Here is a 20,000-nt window from a genome sequence, read left to right on the forward strand (position 1 = left end):
TGTATTTTACCGATAAACAACAACATGCCATTCCTCTTTTCCTCAAGCCCAACTTCCTTCCTATTCAGATGATTTACTTTGAAAAAACGGCAAGTTTAATGTATGCTATTTCTTCTAATGTGGCTCCTTCTTTAATTCAGCAGCTTTTCACGAAAGCAGAAAATGTGCATGGTTACGGCAAAAGATTGGCCACCAGAGGAAACTATTACGTCAAATCTCCCCGACTTGGAATTGAAAAAAATTCGTTTTCGCGATCTGGCACCTGTGTTTGGAACAGTTTACCACCAAAATCACGTCATGTCAATAAAAGTAGGTTTAAAAAGGAATTACGTGTGTCTACTTAATATACTACAATCAGAAAATGAATATATTGGTGTACCTGAACTGATCACGAGGTTAGCTTAAGTCAAATCTACAGTTTGATTTTCCATACGATAATTTATAATTTATCGCTACGATATAACGGTCGCCTTTAACTTGCTCGTCCACTCTGTTGTCGCTTAGTCCTTCTTTTTTTCTTCCTTTCTTTCGATTTCAGCTCCCATATTTGTCAGCAACTTGTGTAGGCATGCACTAACCATAATTTCTTTCCATGATATTATACAGTGTATTCAAGACAAAATATATTGCAACTAACATTAAGCATTTAAGTAAATATACAATAATAAATATCTCTTGTACAGCCTCGATTAGCACTGCTACCCGCGGTATGGCTATCATATCTTAATTGATTATTATTGTAAATAAAGATTCGTTGTTGTTGTTGTCGTTGTTGCAGTCACCGTGCATTTAAAGGGAAAGTACGGCCACGAAAAAGATTCTCTGAATCGAAAGTTCGTTACCTGTGTTGTCAAACTTGACCACTCATTTGACCTTAATGTGTTTAAATAGCCAACGAGGCTATGACGTAGCAATAGTCAAGGATTTCTCAGGATCAATAGATTTAAACAATGAAAACACAGGCGAGGAGAGCGATCCCGACCCAATTGTAAATTTGAATCTTAATCCAGGGGGTATATTGTATTGATATTGGTTCCACCATCACAACAGATTTACCTCGTGGTCGTTAAACAGGGTTTTATAAGTGCGGTATATGCAGGAGTTTCACAAAGGGAAAGAGAGTTTGCAGTGCTATCCTGCGCTCATTGCTGTGAAATCAAGTTTAATCTGTCTACCGTGGCTTTCTACGAGAGGCCCCTGTTAAAACTTAAAGCAAACGATCGATTAAAATTTCCATCGAATGGCGACAGTAGGTCGTTTCAGTAGTTTCTATAAAGATAACAAAATTGAACTACATTTCAAGTTAAGTTTAATCTACTGCCCGGAAAAGCGCATAAAAGTGAAAGTCGTCTATATTATTGCTTGCTTTAGGTTTCTCGCCCCAATATAGTGATAGTTTGGACTGGTTGACCGAGATTTCAGTTTAAAGCGAATGTCAACAAGACCAATATTCACGTACCTGAAGATCCCGCTTTTAATATAAATGATCCGAACAGACTTCGCAGTTTTCAGGTTTCGGTCCATCCACGTTTTCAGACGTTTTGTTTTCGCTAGCCAACTTTTTTTTTAATTTTCATTTTCTGGAATCTTGTGGAATTTTTAATTTTTATATGTGTTCTCAAGTCTAGTTTCATCCCCCTCGAGCAGATCAAAACACCCAAGAACTTCTATTTAACACCGGTAAAATGCCTTGCTAAGTATATTATTATGCAACATCTGAAGGTTTCGTCGGCTTATTCTAAACGCTTCCCCCGTGTGAATACAAATACGCTTGCTGAAGCATCAAAGACGGCTGTAGCAGGAGAAAAAAGAAAGTGAAAAAGAAAAAAAGGTACGCTAGTCGAATATTTCTATGTCGCATGTTGAAGGTTTTTGTCTTGTTTACATTTTTGCCGCCTAGTTTGATTGACTAGAGGATCTACGAGTACTTAGTGACTTGAGTTTCTGTCGCACTAATGGCCTACTTAACCTACTACCTATTGAACCAAAAGACCGTTTACCATAGTTCCCCTTACATTTGAATTTTTTGGAGCAGAAAGGTCACACAACATTGAGAAAGTGATCCCGATTAGAAGAACTTGGTAGGGGTCAAAACACGTTTGTTGACTTTTGCTACGTCATAACAATCATATCCAAGATGGCGCTCTCCAAGTCACGAAAGAGGCAACTTCAAAGTGCTCTTGTCACATTTTAGCAGGGAACAGAACAAAACGGCAATTATTTTCGAATTCCTGGCGAAAAGCTTTAGTAATTCAGAGAAACTATTTCTAGACCGTACTTTCCCTTTAAGAGAGGCAATAAGTTGATTACCAAGACCTACTTGTGCATGCTGAACAGCAGTTCGTGTGCTTGCCACCTCACTGCAGTTGAGTTTGATTCCAGCAGAAAGTTCTGCACAAACTGACTCATCACTTCCTCGTCAACTGCATCACTTAACAACTGGACAAGACACTGTGCGGCTGCTGAATATGAACAATAAACAGTGAAGACAATTGAGGAAATTCACGCAACAGAAGCAGAGCACTCATGCAAGGATGTCTTTTCATTCACATCAGAGCCTAAAAATTTTTAAAGGTCGCTTAAAAGGAATCGAATTTTTTCCACTGCTCCTTATCAATCGGTTATTTTACTCTTACACAGAGGGTGAATGAAAAGTCCGCCTCATTCGATTGTCGAGTAAATGTATGTTATTCACCAGCCGGGAGGTCCGTATTGGGAAAAACTGTGCCCAATGATTTTTGTGGATAAATCTCAGTACCATGAAATAAGAAAGGGAGACGTGATCCTCGCTCTTATCTCGACAACATTTATTCCACTCTACTAAAGAAAATAACTGTTAAGTTTACCACATCGAAACCCGCATTACTTTGGTTTAAGAGGGCCGTTGCCTTTACCATTAGTTCAAGATAACTGAACAGGTTTTAAATACAACGAAATCATTAAGTCATTTTGAACTACTGGAATTAACGCCATACAACTTACAACCTTAGCAATCACCTGCTGTCTTTTCTTTGTCCTTATCTTTGTCCTTGTCCTTCTCTTTGCTCTTCGATTTCTCTTTTTCGTCTTTTTTGTCTTTCTTACCCTTCTGAGGTGAGCTAGATGGTGGTGTCTTCATTTCACAGATAGCATAGCCAAGCAGCTGCAACATTAGAGGAGTCACGCCCTCTTCAAACAAGAAACTGCTTCTCAACAGGAAAGGCAGCATATCTGCAAAAAAAAAAAACATCCACATTAGAGAAGAGTTCAATATTTTGACGAAAGTTATTTTCCAGCAGCTGTGGTTTTGCACAACTATGGTTCGCGATTCGCTTAAAGATTAGGATTACATATAAGGAGAGGCGCAGTCCTAAGTCCAGCAATAATATCAGCATTAACAGAGAAACGAAATGCGTTTCAACGAACGCTGCAAAGGTAGTAGGCACGCTCGACCACAAAAATTTAAAAGAAGCATTCCGCTTGTTGCGCTGTCACACAATGCCATATTATCGCGTTCCTTTAGGTTCATATGACGTTAAGTTGTTGCGGACGTTCAGGGAAATTGACCTCCCCTTTACTAATTCACCAATTCCGGCCCTTGCTGTTGATAAACATGATAATTTATGTACAATTAAACCCCATTGGGAACTCGGAAAAATCTGGGGCTTGGATTTTTCTCAGTTCCCAATGGGGTTTAATTTTCAACATTTCATTTAATATATGTACATCATTCTCACGTTCGCTCAAGTGAGTACCCAAGATGAAAAAATACCTGTTTCTTCTAAACAGAATTCCTGCCAGTTGCTGATACGGCTCGACGCAATTTCAGAACAAGCTTTAAGGTGTTCAATCTGCAGAGGAGAAAATTATTACTTTTCTATGAATGAAACAGTCTAAGGAACAATTGGCTATTTCCCGCTTCTATTCAGAAATTCACCTAATTAGATGCACGCCCAATTTTTGACATCCAACACAAAGTTAGCCTGCGAGCAGGCTGTCTCTCCGCGACCCCAGTCCCCCGGAGAGCCTGCAAGCAGGCTAACACAAAGTGTAAGGTAAGGGTTATGGTTAGCGTTATTTTTAGCCTGGGGTAAATGCATCCGTTTATCCTTAATCCAGGAGCAGCATCTGGGAGACACTTTGCGACGCTAATGGTCTGTTTTCCGCGACACGAGTGATGTTGAAGTTGAGAGAAGAGCAAGGACACTTTGTGACGCTTATTGAAATTCCCGTGCATCTAATTAGGGGCACGGCACTTCTTGACATACATCATTTCCCGCGGATTCCGAACAACTACGTACATGTGCAAGCGCCGGAGACCCTGACGCTTTCCAGATGCGGTTTGTGATTGGAGAACGAAACAATAGATGACACAACAGAAACAAAGCACCTAGCCCTGACGGGAAAAAAAAACCTACAGGTCATACGGACCAATGAAAATAGCAGTCTGGAGTAGCTAAAGGATTACTACTCACCAGCGCTGAAGCTATAACAAAGAGCCCCCTTAAATTTCACTCCATCACCACCACACTAATTTGAGGAGAAATTGTTTTCCCATTGATGCGGCGCTCTTTTGGAAGATAGGGTTATTGGGCACGTAGAAATGGTTTTGTGTCAGCGAAGAGAATGACGTTGACGATGAAACTGACGGTCACGTACTCGTAGACTCAGACGTCTATGTTTCATTTAGGTTATGATGATAACGACAAAATGATAATGTTGACGACGGCAACCGATGAAAAGAAACAGACTTACCAAAGTGATGAGAGTGTCATATGGCAAACTGATTGGTCCATTGAAAACTGATTCGTAACTGAATCCACCCTGTTCACTAAGTTCCCTGTGGAGGAGACGGGTCCTTTTTAACATTTGAGTAGAGCTGAAACTATAGTAATGGGCCATTTCCGAGTTCAAGTCTGCCTCCTCTTCAAAGCGAGTCCAAGTGCCAAGTTTTTGTAATGGTAATTAGTTATACTTTACATATGAATGAAAACCTATTTTCATAACAAAAACTTCGCACTTAGACTCGCTTTGAAGATGAGGCTGGCAAGAACTCGGAAATGGCCTATTGTTGAATTGAATAAACGGAAAACGAGCTCACTATTTTCCATCAACTCAGGGAGAGCGGTGCGTTTCCTTTAGTGATGCCTATTATAAATGGCCTCTTCCCCTGAAAGGTGCCTATGCTTGGAAGCTAGAAACACAGTTAGAAAAGGGATACGAGGCACAGTTAAACCTACCTGACAGTTTTCATATGTGACTTGAGGGCGTGCAAGTCCCGCAGGCGACGATAGCTTTCTTTGGATCCGCACAGAAACAAGAGAAGCTACAAAAATGTAAAAAAAGATCGTCTATCATGGACGGCTTGCATTAGTTCATGCCAACCTATCGCAAGGATAATATCCTCTTTTTTTCGTTTGTCTGCCATTGGGCAAAAATGAAATTCGATTACGAAACTAAAGGAATTACCTTCCTGACTTGCCGTCGAACAAATGGAGTTTGTTGAATCAAAAGATACTAAAAGGAAATCAAAGATTTGGAGTTAGACAATGTAGCGATCTCTGTGAAGGTCATTAGAACTCTCATTTTGCAACGAACCTCACACAAGTACTGGTACCATTCATCACCAAACTGTGGCGAGTTCTCAAGGTGAAGAGAATCTGCAACTTTCTTGACCTACAAAAGAGTGACCCCGTTAATATTGAAGTGCACATTAGTTTCGAGTAATAGAGGGACTTCTGTATGACCTTTAAAAAGTGTTCGCAATTTGTTTCACGAACCAATGTTTGGAAAGATCAAAACAAAGCTTCTCCTTATCCCCGCCAAGGAAATTCCTAGTATGGGCAGTAAACAGTTCGAGTGCCAAATCATATTACTGCATTTCAACCAGGTGATCTAGTGACGTAATTTGAAGGACTGAGAAGAAAAATTTTAGCACCGTATCCCACAACCGCGCGCGGCCTTACGTCTTGTTTCCAGATTTCCTGCAGTATTTCAATCGCCAAAACTCAACAGACAATCCCGTGTTTCCCACATTTCCTGTTACTGAATGAACATTCAAGTAGAACCGACGAGATTTAACCTCGCCTCTGCCATGTTGAATTCGAAAATAACATTCAAGGCCGCGCGCGGTTGTGGGATACGGCGTTAAAATTTTTCTCCCCAGCCCTCGAATTCCGTCACCAGATCTCCTGGAAATGACGTCAAAGCAACATGCACATCGCTTTCCAGAAAGTTCCATGGAAAATGACCTTGTTTGCATCCGCGTTTGCTGAGCCAATGAAAACCCGCGCTTGTTTGTTTTTGCTTACTTTTCAAGGCCATTTGAAAGTTGCTCTATTCATCATAAAGATAGATCCCCCCACAGATATCATGCAGTCAAGGGACTTTTTTGCTGGCTTTTACAGCATAAATACACGCAATTAAAGGCACAACGATTTTAATAAGCGTCACGAAGTCTCCCCTTGCTCAACAACACTCGTTTCTAGGAAGTCAATTGACGTCACAACATGTCCCCTAACCGCTGGCCTTACCACTAACCTTGTTGGAAATGGGTAGCTAATGATTTTACTTAACGTGAGAGCTTGGATTGGAAATAAACAAATAGGGGTGCATCTTATTACCGACATGTCTGGACACAATTGCTGCGTTAAAATGAAAGCGGAACTTCGTGAAGCAAATGAAAAAACGTTCGCACTAGGTGCAAATAGAAGTTCATTCAAAAAATAGAAAAAAAAAAACTCAAATTAGTTACACTTTCCGTGTAAATGAACTTCTCGTATCTTCCTGGAAAGAACTTTGAAAGATTAATTTCTAAAGAACAGGTTTCACAAAAATAATCAACATTTACATTTAAATGACCCAGGGTCTTTGAGGACGAAGGCGGACGTTTCGTCCGGTTGTTTTTACGCCCGGTACTTTGACGCTATAAAAATGTAGATTAGTTGGCATCTTGTTTTCCTTTTTCGTTTTTTTTAACTAGCGTATCTCAGGAAGACATATGCCGAAAATAACAAGACAATCACGCGCAATAAATTCTTCAAACTTACAAGAAGTCACATCACCTTATTTTGCTTACTAAACGGAATAATCGATCTGTTGGCATTTCATACTTTGAAAGCTATGAAAAACCTTAACGACCGCAAAATTATCTTACCAAACGAAAAGAAATTATCGAAAGCTTTAAAAACGTAAGTGATTACATTAACCATTTAACACAAATACATATCTCCGGAACACCGGGACAGAGTGGTGAAAATCTCTAGAACTCTGGCCGTAATTTTATCACCAACATTGTAGAAAAATGATACCAGCTTTGCAAGGAAATTACTGTACCTGATATGGAAGCCTCAAAGCCATCTCTGTTAGCAGTTGTGGATATGCTTCAAATACATCTCCAGCGTGCCCCTGTATAAGTAAGAGGTAGCAGTCGACGACAATTTATGCGTTATGTGTTGTAGGTCAGCGGTTCATACACATGCGTAGGAGAGTTGAAAAAAGATTGAGCACACGGCGATCGTGAACACATATGTTGTTCACGCAGATTAAATATTCAAGTTTACATCCTTCTCTGCATTGTGTGAATATTATTGCACCCACAAATTCAAGTAACACTTTTCTAAATACAGGCAAAAACCTCGAAAACAATGTTTTGCTTGTCATTGAGGAAGAACCGTCACTTGTGTATCAAATAAAGTTAAGGTTTTTAAAAGCAAAAGAATAGGACCAGCACTTTAACAGGACATCTATCAGTCGGGCGCATTTCTTTAGATTGTGTTGACCAAACCCAGCTTGCCGGAAATGGGAAATATTTCGCCAGAAACTCATTAAGGCACAAGCCAAAATCACTTGTTCAATCACGATACAAGGCCGTCATTCACTAAACTTACTTTGACATATTGTCTTAGGAAAAATGGCGACATGTCTGGAGGGGGACTGGCTGGTTGAGGCTTCAGTAATGCTCCTCCAAGACCAGAAGTCTCTTCCTACAAAAATGTCACAAACATTAGGTTTAACAAATATCCGGAATGTATTACCTGGTAACAAACAACCAACAAATGTACCCAACCAATACCAAAAAAACGTATCAGCTTGGGCACCCCTTTGTGTTTTTTGAACCTGTGCATTGGCCATCGGCAGGATGCCGGATGGCGCAGTGGTTGGTGAACCCACCTTCCAGCAGTTTGTCCCAAGTTCGATTTTACCTTGCCCGAGGATCTATCCTTCAAGCCCCAGCTATTCAAACGATAGATAGCACTATCCGCCGGTTAAATAACTCAAATGAAGCTATGATCTTCGCAGTTATGAATGCAATTTTTACAATTGCGTAGAGAAGCCTGAAAAATTCAGGACTTCAACGGGGTTTGAACCCGTGACCTCGCAATTCCGGTGCGACGCTCTAACCAACTGAGATATGAAGCCACTGACGTTGGGGGCTGGTCATTTGTGGGTTCTAATGGTCCCGCGAGGAATGAATCAATGATGAAATGGTATTTGAAATGAATCAAATATGAACTGCGGATATGAAATCAAATGAAGCTATGATCTTCGCTATGATCATAGCTTCATTTGATTTCATATTTGCAGTTCATATTTGATTCATTTCAAATACCATTTCATCATTGGTTAAATAACTATCCACTGGACAATTCAATTGGTTTTGCTAGTGTTTATCCGCTGGATAGTGATTTATCCGGTGGGTAGCGCTATCCATCGTTTGACCACTGAGGCAGGTACTCTGGTTTTCCCCTTCAACCTAAAAACTGCAAAGAGTAACATTAAACGAAAGAGAGAAGCGGTCCTCGCACTTACCGCTGGAAAAATTGAGGCGGCTTCACCGGATGCGAACCTATGACCTTTGCGATGCCGTTGTCAACAACAGACAATTCCTTAAAATGTCTAGATAACTGCGAGGACTCCTAGTATGGTGTACACTGTTTAAGGAGTATCCCTATTAAAGTATTAAAGTAATAAAGGATCGCTTCTCTCTTTCGTATATAACCCGCAATTCAAATTGCATTTATTTCATTCAGTAAAAATTGACTTGCTCTGATTTAATTTCATTTAAATTTGATATGGTTTTATTTGCAGTGAGAACTTGCGCACGGTTTTATGAGAATAAGATTTAAATAAAATGATTTTTAGTAACACTTTCCTATTCCTAGGTTTAATTTAGGGTCCCAAACCGTTTTAATCAGTTTTACACTACTTTATGGATAACATCAAAAGACCTTGACTTGGATTAGCTAAAAGGGTATAAAGTAAACTCATTAATATCCCATTGCAGCCAGACAAAATAATGAAGGCGAAGCTGACCTCCTCCTGATTGGCCACATCTCTCCAATGTTCCAACAGAGTCTTAAGAATCTTCAAACAATTGCTTGTGATTCCAACATCACAAAGCGTGGCTGCTGTCTGCTTGCAAACAAGTGAGGATGACTGGTGAAAAAATAAAAAACACAACCAATAAGGATAAACAAACGGCGATCAAGGACAGTGAGTTTGCGCAATACCGACTCTTAAGCCACTCATGTCAACTTCTTAATGTAATTAGATTTATGTGTACCCACCCTGCCAAGTGATATTATCAACAATGATTCTCCTCAGTGTCGGCAAATAGTGGTGGATGTGTACCGACACTGAGATGAATAATATTGTTTCAGTATGTACCACAAAAGTTGAATAATAAGCCGAGTTCATTGATAAAATGTTCTCTTCGTTAACCGAAGCGAAACCAGAAGCCATTTTGGTTTTCTCCATTTGCTTAGCAGTGAATAGTACTTGCTCTTCACCTCCGAGCTAGCCAACCAAAAGCGTGGAAAGCACCAATCAATTGTGTGGTATATATACATGTACTTAGCTATATACGAACGAATACTCGACTGCTCTCTCTAAAACTTTCACTCAACTTCATTGCAGCCTCATTACAACTTAATGGTACTAATTTACCTCAGAGCCATTTTTATCCAAGGACTTGGTTCTTGACATCAGGACACTCAATAACCTCATTAAAATCAGCCAGACTTCGTGTTGTTTTGTGCGTGAAGAGATGTGCTTTACATCTTGCTACAAATGAATAGTAAATCTGCGTGAGCCAAATCAAAGAAAGCAATTATACATTTAACCCCTTGACTTCCAGGAGTAATCGGTAAGTAAATCCTCCTCACAATTTCAATGAAATGAAAGAGGTTTTTTTTTTATATCACATCAAATTATCAGGATTATCCAAAAAAGAAAACCATGGTACTAATAAGGAGAATGAACGTTCCACTGCCGTTCATTTCTTATCTGTATTTTAACTTACGTTTCATGGTTTTCATCACCCCTCTTGAAAACCACAACAAACGTGAACTGTATGATATATTTATTTCTTCGAGAGACATGCACAAGCATAGACGTTATTTCATTAATTCATTTATTTTCTCATGGTGTCCTGATTGTATCGCGATTGAACGGCCGTCATCTTTATTTGTAGTGGTGAATGTAAGCAGCGTACAGCACCAAGACAACTGCAGAGAAGGGAGAGGATGTAAATAATAAACCAGGATGATAACACCTTCATATCACTAACCATTTGATCCAGCTTCAGTTCACTTAAGCAAGCACTCAACACTTTGTTTAAAGCAACTTTGTCTCTTTCATTATCTTCCAAGTCTGAACACAACATCCGCAACACCTGAAACAAACAAAAGATCAAATAAGAGAGGTTTTAAGTTACAACAGCAGCGGTCACATTGGACATTCTTCGGCGGGGGAAATCGCTGTTGCCCACGAGGGAGCAAATTTCTTAAGTGTAACAGATTTTCCCACGGTGAAATTAGAAATGCCTATACCTACATGTTCGTCAATGAAAACGACAATGCCTGCATCGCCTTTTGGGGAGAGAGGAGATTCGTACCTGCATAAAAGGTATTGCTTGCACTCCACCCACATCTTTCAGCTGAGGCAAGTGAAGCAATAGTTCGTCCAGAAGCAGCAACTTTAACGAGTGTAGCTTTTCCTGATCCATTAGAGATTCCTTGTCTTCCTGTGTACGCCCTTGCTCTTCATCTCTGTTACTGCCACAGTCGGACTGGCCTGTTGCAGTCCCTGCAATTACAAGCACCACCATAAGAAAAATCAATAAAGAACTGGAATAATGCAGCCAGACCCACATTAAGTTGACGGTACTAAACATTGCTCAATCTGTGGTACGTGTGTTGACGCTTTCTCGATTGATTGTTTGATTATCTACAATGCCGGACCCAATGCCTGCATTGGAAGAAAAAAGCTGTACTTTGGTGTTGTTGGAGGTCGTGCATTAAAAGCCTTGGCCCAACCCAACACTCAGGATCCTAAAGTACAGAGCGAGGCTGGGTTCTGGCACGTTCTTGACATTTTTTCACTAATTTGAACGTCTCTCCGCCATACATTTCTTATCCTCAGCAATCGCTATGTTTGATAAGCAGTTGAAAAGGGATTGTGAGATGGGGCCTACAGTTTTCCTGTCCTTATCCGTCTTTATCTGAGTACTACAACTTCAAATCCACGTCTGTTCTGGATGGTTGCCAAACGTACCAGCTTGATCACTCTCCAATACAACAGTCTCCATGCTGGTCCCGGGCTCGGCAGCAACAGAGTCAACACTACTACCACTCTCAAATTCACCTCCTGTATGCCCAGTATCATGGGGCAGAGGCGACCTGGGTGCACTGTGACCTGCTGAAGAGCCCTGTGCACTGCAAGGTGGAACATCGTACTCATCCTCACTGCCTTGACCTACAGGAAGCAAGGAGTGGAAAGAAAAAATGTATCAATAAGTTATTCTGTTGCTCAGTACACAGCACCGGAGCTAGGATGGCAAAGCAGTGAGAGCACTTCCCATCCACCGATGTGATTTCCCCCAGAAGCCAGTTTCCTCACACATTTAAAGCCAACATGTAACTGATTTCACATGTACGTAAATTGCTACCACGGACCATGTATGTACTGTACCGTACCCTTATTTGAAAAGACAGCTAAGAGCGCCTAAAATCCTTGCTGATGTGTGACATGGCTGTACTTTGCAACAGCGATGAGCAACACAGTCATCACATAACTAATCTTAACATACCCGATGCATTATCTGAGGATGCGCCAACTTCAACAGGTAGACTCTGCGACTGCACTCCTGGTAGTGGCAAACCCTGGAGACTAAGCCCCTGTGCACCAGCCTGCTCCTGAAGACTTAGAGCTATAGCAAGCTCCATCATCGCCTCATCATCTGCGTCAGCAGGGAGATCTAACATGCCCGGCAATCCACCTGCACCAAGGAGTAAGGCCTCAAGATGACTGGCCGCACTTGCTATTGATGATACTGCACCTGATGCCTGGTCGGGCTGAGCTTGGTCAGGCTCTTGCTGAGCAGTCTGTTAGAGGTAACAATGAGAACAAAAAAGAGTGGTTTCATTTTGTGGGCACAGTACTCATCTTCAATTTGTTATAAGTTTTAGCTCTTAACTGGGGTTAATGAGTCCTAAGGGAGTACTAGTTTTCCTCACTTGTCCCTAGCATACTCTCTTCTCCTGACCCTTGCAATCAAGGCTTGTCCAGTAGTCAATAGCTCATTGTTTAGCTCAAAGTACTTTCACGTTTACAATGTCAAAGCGGTTGCCAAAGCTTCCAGTAATATTCCACAACATCACACGATTCTCACCTGTCTCGCCTTATGTGAACCCCCCACACTATTAGCCTGCCACATTTCAGCTTTGCTCTTCAAGCAAGTGCCTTGACTCGTACTCTTTAAGATTGCATTTTTTCTCTACGTGCACTTATCATGCCGAAACAACGTAAATCTCGAAGGAACCAGCGCACCACGGCTCCGTCTACCACGGCTCAGTCAAATGCCCGGGCCAACACTGCAGATGTAGCACAAACGACGCAGGACGCAGCAATGCCGACCGAAACGATACATTTACTTTCGTCCCAGCGCCACCTGGTACAATCAGGGCCACGGCAGCAGCTCATCGCTCGCCTCCAAGCGGACGACTCTCGGGACTCCACACCCCCATCTACCGGCCCAGAGATCATGCCAGATCAGCAGTTGGCCTCCATGATTGCCTCTACCGTGCACGAAAAACTGGCAACCTTCAACACCGCGAGCAACTCGCCATCGAGCTCAACATCTGATGCTGTTTCAACTGCTCAGCAACATCTCCCAGGCGTTACTAGACTCGCACCAGATCCCTCTCTCCCACAGGTCCGCGGACAACAACAGACTCCGTCCTCTGTGGATTTCTCGCTGTCCTCCTCTCAGCAAGATTTGAATCTTGGCACACCGGAAGACACAGCCGTCTTGCATACGTACCAACTACAGAGTCCCTTCTATCGCCAGCCATCTCTCCCATTTAGCCAAAACCGTTTCCTACAACACCATTAAACGTGACCTATTTTCCGCTCAAGACCTCCATAGGCTACACAACTTTCCCTTAAAAATCCAAAAATGTTTCGACTCCAGAAGTTCCCAAATCCCCGTTAGGTTAGATCGTTATCCAATTACAATCCAAAGCCTGCAGTCTATTTTTTCACTTTTACCGACCGCACTTGACTTGTGACCTTAATCACATTATGCTCTGGGCAGCATTGACCTTAGCCTTTTTGGTTTTTTACGTTCAAGCGAATTTACCTGCACTTATAGGTTTCCGTTGGAAACAGAAAAATCCGTTCATAGCGTGAACTATATTTTCAGGAGATGACACAAACATGCATTTACGGAATGGTGAAAGGCATCAATTTTTTTTTTCCTTCTGTTGTTTTTTGGTTCTCTTTTTTTTCTATATGATGTTAGGTGTGCAGGGATAGCGCACTGGTAAGAGCACTCGCCTCCCACCAATGTGGCCCGGGTTCGATTCCCAGAATCGGCGTCATATGTGGGTTGAGTTTGTTGGTTCTCTACTCTGCACCGAGAGGTATTCTCCAGGTACTCCGTTTCCCCTCTGCTCAAAAACCAACATTTTGACTTTGACTTGGTTCGCGCTAATTGTAAATTTCAGCGCTAGAACGACTAGACACTCCATTTTTCCTTTTACCACTGCTGCTATGGCAGAAACCACAAAAAAAAAATAAATAAAAATAAAATAAAAATAAACCCTTAATGCTCATCAGTTAATTCATCCAACAGTCCCTGGAACAACAGTTATTTTAGTTTAAGTTTGGCAAGACACACCCATCATAATTTAGAGCATCTGATGCAAGACCTGGCTACCAGCACTATATTATTCAGTTATACTTATTTTGAAGTCCTATCCTGTTCATAAGGCTAAATCTGAACCCCACCATTGCTACACACAAGTTACCTCTGGGGCTTCCGCATCTGGTTGATCTTCTTCTGTACGCTGCCCTTCAGCATCTGTTCCACTTGTTTCTTCTGGAGTTGTCCTGTCAGCTCTATCTGCATCATCTTCCTCGCCATCAAAATCATCTCCCCCAACTCCTTCTCCTGTTGGAGTGTTACACTGTGGAGGGGAGTTACCCACGTCATGCCAGTGTTTGTGGATAAGGCGCATTAGAGCCTGCTTACATGCAAAGCTCACTGACTGATCCTGGTGAGAAAATGAAAATAATTTCATATTTGTGTACAGAGTAATAATGTGATTGGTAGAATCACATCCTTTTACCTTGAACTAGTGGAGCTGACCACTTAAACGGGGTATTCCATAATATATTTTAAAATTTTTTTCTCAACCTTGTTTTAAAACATCAATCTATGCTGTTTTGTAAAAAACACACAACTCCGTACGGTTTCGTTTAATTTTCAACAATGAAGACTTGCAAATATTTGGTCAAAATATCCTTCCCACACACTTTCACATCATCCATGAACTATCAGGGAACACGAGTAATGACAACGACACAAAAAAGACAAGGCCACAAAATTATAGGTTTCATTAATGGGCATACATAATTAAATCGCTCTATAATTGTCTTCACTTCCTTCCAAACAAAACAAAAATTAAGAACTCAACTTAATTTTTGTCCCGGACGCAAGTGCAATACGAGACTTCAGTTACTCTCAGATCCCTCCCTTGATCTTAAACGCATTCATACCAATTCTCTTCCTCGATGATTTCAATAGGTACATAGCATTTTACCGGCAGAACGAATAAGAAAAACCGCAAGGTGAACAGCACAACATTTTGTTTTATGACATCTAAATCACTGTCATCGCCTATTTTAACGTTTGTTCACTTAAGTAGATAAAAAAATAATGGGATTTTTCCTCCCTGTTTAAAGAAACACCAGCAGCAAAACCTAGCAAAATTGTTTTGCACTTGTTCAGTAAAGAAGAAAAGGATTCTTGAGCACAAAATTCAAATTTTAAGGCCATGAAACCCGATTCCTGAAATTAACGGGGGTTTTCAAGATGCTTACAGAATCATTGTGTATGAGTTCATTAAAATGCGACCTACCTCACAGAGCAGCATTCTCACGTACTGCTTAACAGCAAGGCCAACCTTTGAAGGGTCAGCAATAGCAAATGCGTGAATGATATCCACCAGTGCTGTGACAGTTGATTCCACATGCTGAAGACCTGAAATTGAAGTATAATTCTGTTATCTGTTGCTTCTACAACGACGCAAGGACCCGTGCACGAAATAGAAAGGAAGCAATGGGATACACGTACATAATTATACAACGTGGATGGAGAGGGGAGAATACAAGGATTACTCTTCTATTTCTTCCATTGGTCACAACTATGATCGTCAATAGCTCAATAACTGCCCCTGAAAAAACCCCTTTAAGAAAGCCTTTGCGTAACGTCTACCTAAAGATTTGATTTATTTATGTTTGTAGTTACACAGAAAAATATTACTAAGGGTCATCACTGGTTTTCTTTAACACTGCTGCATGACTTGCTAGGCGAAAACATGGGACTTATTGAACCTCTGGAACTTCCACAGGCAATTCTTAGGTTCTTTTGGAGGTGTCGTCGCTTCCCGTGGAAATCACATATTTCCTTATGGGAAAAATAGGCACCCATTGTGTAGACGTGTATTTGGATGTCACTCAAAATTTCTACCACGGACATTATGATCATGCTCCCAGTGACATACCAGGTAGTCCACAAAATACATAGTGGACTGCCGACAAAAAGGGGCTATCTAACCATAAGAAAATTTCACTTTTACCAATAGAAGACAAAGGTGACAGTGATGGATTGACGGGCTGGCAGCTGTGAAGCTTCCAAAAGACATTCATCAAACAAACGGCAAAGTGGCGACTGTCATCACCTTCTAGAAAAACAGCAAATAGAGAAACTTACATGTAAAACTTGTGATTTTGTCTTAGTGGCTTAACTGTCCAAAGGGAAGTGATTTTACAAGCAAGCAACAACACTACATACTTAAAAATACTGATTTACAATACAAAGGTGTAATAAAAACACGTTTCGATCTTAGTTCACGATTTGAAGCTGTGAATTCATAGGTAACTGGAATTTAACAAAAAATTGTTTCACTGACCATCTGCTGTTGCTTGCCCAGGAATAGTGGTATATTTTGCCAGATTACTGGGCCTTGTGCTTGCCACAGATCTTGAACTGACAACGAATCGCTGGAAACTTTCAACATCCAGATCATTTGCATTTACTGAAGTTTGGTTTGTCTCCGAGTCTGTTTTGTTAAGCTCTTTATCAGTTTCTCCTGATGATCCTTCTTTTGCTTGGAAGGGTGTTTCAAGCTTACAGAGGAAGTTCACTACCTGAGAAAGCTGTGCTTGATCCTATAACAACAAAAAGAAAATATCAAATTAGCATATTTTATGTTTGCACTTACAATACAATACAATATACAATACTTAACAATTATTCGCCGAAGGCGAAGTGATTATCGGTGAATATTCAGTATAAATACACAGGTGATTATTTCAAAAACGAGAAAAAAAAAACATTTCAACGCGAAATCATCTTCACTTACAGTGGCAAAACGACTACTGGCAGCCATTTTGTCCGTCGAGGTGATTATCGGCTGATAATCCGAGATAGCGAGCCAATGAGAGCGCGCGATTTTGTATAATCACCTGTGTCTTTATACTAAAAACAATACAATACAATATAATACAATATAATGCATAACGTAATTGACCACTCCCCATAGGGCTTTTAAGGGCCAATTGGGACCTTAAGCAAGGTCGACGACAACGGCTACGAAAATGTTGTCTAAGAATATTATTTTCCGTTACTGCAATAATTTTGTGATTACTCCATTTCGCTTGGCTTGGAAAGTGCGAAGACACATTCCAAGAATAAAATTGATGAGAACGGTGTGGATATTTAGAGAGAAAATTGAAAATCCATCGTCAGGTGCTCTCGTCCTCCACGTGACCTCAAATTTGACCATTTCACATCGTTGTCAAGACGAGAACGGCAAAGAAATATATCAAAATGTAAAACGCACGTGCAGGGTGCGCAGAACTATTGTTTTCCCTCTTTAAACCTATTATTTTGTGGCGTTCTCGTAGCCGTTGTCGTCGACCTTGCTTAAGGTCCCTAATGAAACACAATCAACGAAACGACAAGACAGAACAACAACAACAACTGTTAAGTTGTCCCAACTGATGGCCAGAGGCAAACTAGTTGGCTATTTTACAAGTGCAGCTAAAGCAGGGACAACTACCAGGATCAAATCCAACAAGTGGTCAGAACGGGTGTTGAACTCGCGATCCCCAGATCTCAAGGTAAGCGCCCTCACCACTGGGCCGCACTGCCGCACTTGCAATAATAATGCAAGAATCAGGTGCCCCACAAGTAATGGGAACCTTAATGTCGATCGTCGTCACATTTACATTCTTGCTAGATGAATAACCCGTTGCATAAATGACACCAATAGTTAATTTTTTTTCGATAGTCTGACATGTCAAGCCTTACGTAATGCTAAGTAAAAAAAATTGAACTTTTCATATCAACGTGAGGTTTAGGATGAAGAAAAATCATATTTTTATTTGAATACTGATTCCATTTATGTGAGTGTCTATAACAGTTTCCTGTCTCTACATTTCCCACTTTCCCCCAGAATTTTGATGAATATAACTCTTTGAAAGCAGTTATACCTTTCTAACAGCTCTTACTCGTGACACTTAAATAGCACTGGTCTAAAAATTCCCACAGGAAAATAGTCACTCCTTCATTTTGCATCAATCTTCCCTTCACTCATTACATCTGATGACCAAACATTGTTTATTATTCATGAATCTCTTTCTTCTTTAAAAAAGAACAAAGGATGAGAATAGTTCAATAATCATTACAGTACCTTGTGACTGTGGTATGATGCTTTTGAGGGATGCAAGGTGGCCAGCAGGGCTTGAGCTTGATGTTGAACAGCACTGGGCATAGCACTAGTCATAAGTGAGGTAGCAGCTTGCAGTGCAGACTGTCGTGGCATCTCTTCCTGAGATATGAAGGTGGAAAAACAACCATCCACTACCTCAAGCAAGTGGACAACCAATCTGCGACAGAAATAGAATTCCTTTTTTAAAGAAGCAACTACTAATGAATAATTTATGATGTTTGTCAGAAACAAATTAAATAACTTGGTCTATTGATGCTTAGTGCATACCATCCATGGATTCTCAAGAAAAAACTCCGCTTAGTTACGAAAAACTGTCCTTCAACTATGAAACACTTCAATGCAAGTTTAATTACTCTTGTTTATACTTATTAGTTATATTTTGTTTTAGATTTTGCATGCCATGTAAATTGTATGTGTGGTTGTCTCAATTTAATTGAGACAACAACGTGGAATAAAATTGTACCACTCTCATCCAACCAGATTCAACAAATTTTGTTGAGGACATAAGGTGTTTAATCAAGAAATAGAATGGTGCTTTTTAGTGCCATACTTATCAACGGCTGTCATAGCGGGAACAGAGTTGATGATTTCAGTTTCTGTGTCTACAGTTGCAGCAGGCCCCAGGCCAGGAGTAGGAGGAATTTCCTCCTGTGGATCATCAGGCCAGCCAAACGCTTCCTTGGTTTTGGAGTAAACCTTAACAGAATCCAACATGGTGACTCCCGATGGATCTAAAGACTGGCCGACTAAGGAGAAAAAAGGACAAAAACTGTGTCAAGAATGGTGTGAGTACTGACCATGAAACAAAAAAAATGAGGTAATGACTGCAATTAGCCAAACAAATGGCATGTACACGTAATAATATTGTTGTCTAAAAGCAAATCGAACAACTTTCATGTACACTAGTAATCATAAAAGAGACCACTTTCTGAGGATGTTTTTTTCACCAATTTATTTACGGCAAATCACATCACCATGCTTAATCAATGGTTGATACATGTAGTTAGGTCTTGGGCCATTTCCGAGTCCACTTAAAGTGTATATGACAGATCCTTTTAATTTACTTAATGGCAACACTATAGTTTTCTGAGATAAAAAAACAAGAATTAAAATTCTCCTGGGCCAGAATTTTCCCGTTTTTAGATTCAGAAGTTACTTAAACCGCTTCTGAGATGCGTTGTATTTGGTTCTAATGATGAAATTTGACAAAAGAACGAAATTTCTATCCCTTTCACCAGAAGTGAAAATTCTGAGTTTTAAAAGGCTAAACAACAGGGAAAGGAAATCGGTGTTGAATTTTCCTAATTAATTTATCTCAGGAAACCACGATCTTTCGATTGAATAAATTTTTAAAAATCTGTCATATACACAGTGTTTTCACACGATGTCACGGCGGCCATGCTGGTGTTCCTACACAAAGGAATGGCAGCCTCTCGGTGTTCCTAACTAATACTTGGGGAATTGAGCTCTGTTATCATACAAACGTTTTCTCTTGTTTTGGTTGACAACAAGGTCACTGATCACGTGAATGAAAACACTATATCAAAACAAAGAAAATTGCAAAATTCGTGCGATATCATAGCAATGAAAATATTAGTTTGTTCAAGAAAAACCTTGCACTCCAACTCAGTTTGAAGAAAAAGCTAGGGGAAACTCGGAAACGGCCTGTTCTCTGGGATTACAAGTCATGTATGTGCAACCTTCACTACGTAGATGACA

The 20,000-nt window shown here is 40.5% G+C and overlaps 1 protein-coding gene across 2 annotated transcripts in view; it reads right to left on the minus strand.

The window, feature by feature from the left end:
• Positions 1–20,000, minus strand: part of LOC138023464 (E3 ubiquitin-protein ligase UBR4-like) — a 97,841-nt gene that overhangs the window by 41,505 nt on the left and 36,336 nt on the right. Inside the window, exons 34-54 of one of the 2 annotated variants that reach the window (XM_068870473.1) lie at positions 18,832–19,027; positions 18,243–18,438; positions 16,458–16,716; positions 16,125–16,229; positions 15,405–15,526; positions 14,292–14,537; positions 12,071–12,365; positions 11,536–11,736; positions 10,877–11,067; positions 10,550–10,654; positions 9,928–10,044; positions 9,295–9,417; positions 7,869–7,964; positions 7,315–7,386; positions 5,578–5,655; positions 5,449–5,496; positions 5,220–5,305; positions 4,735–4,819; positions 3,752–3,830; positions 2,998–3,210; positions 2,321–2,459 (exon numbers count right to left, since the gene is read on the minus strand). In XM_068870473.1, coding sequence (XP_068726574.1) covers positions 2,321–2,459; positions 2,998–3,210; positions 3,752–3,830; positions 4,735–4,819; positions 5,220–5,305; positions 5,449–5,496; positions 5,578–5,655; positions 7,315–7,386; positions 7,869–7,964; positions 9,295–9,417; positions 9,928–10,044; positions 10,550–10,654; positions 10,877–11,067; positions 11,536–11,736; positions 12,071–12,365; positions 14,292–14,537; positions 15,405–15,526; positions 16,125–16,229; positions 16,458–16,716; positions 18,243–18,438; positions 18,832–19,027 — 3,052 coding nt within the window. Of the gene's footprint in view, positions 1–2,320; positions 2,463–2,997; positions 3,211–3,751; positions 3,831–4,734; positions 4,820–5,219; positions 5,306–5,448; positions 5,497–5,577; positions 5,656–7,314; positions 7,387–7,868; positions 7,965–9,294; positions 9,418–9,927; positions 10,045–10,549; positions 10,655–10,876; positions 11,068–11,535; positions 11,737–12,070; positions 12,366–14,291; positions 14,538–15,404; positions 15,527–16,124; positions 16,230–16,457; positions 16,717–18,242; positions 18,439–18,831; positions 19,028–20,000 lie in introns of both variants that reach the window. The other variant, XM_068870467.1, reaches the window with a different exon arrangement.

Source organism: Montipora capricornis, chromosome 2 (genome assembly GCF_036669925.1).
Source record: "Montipora capricornis isolate CH-2021 chromosome 2, ASM3666992v2, whole genome shotgun sequence".
In the NCBI taxonomy this organism is placed as follows: Eukaryota; Metazoa; Cnidaria; class Anthozoa; order Scleractinia; family Acroporidae; genus Montipora; species Montipora capricornis.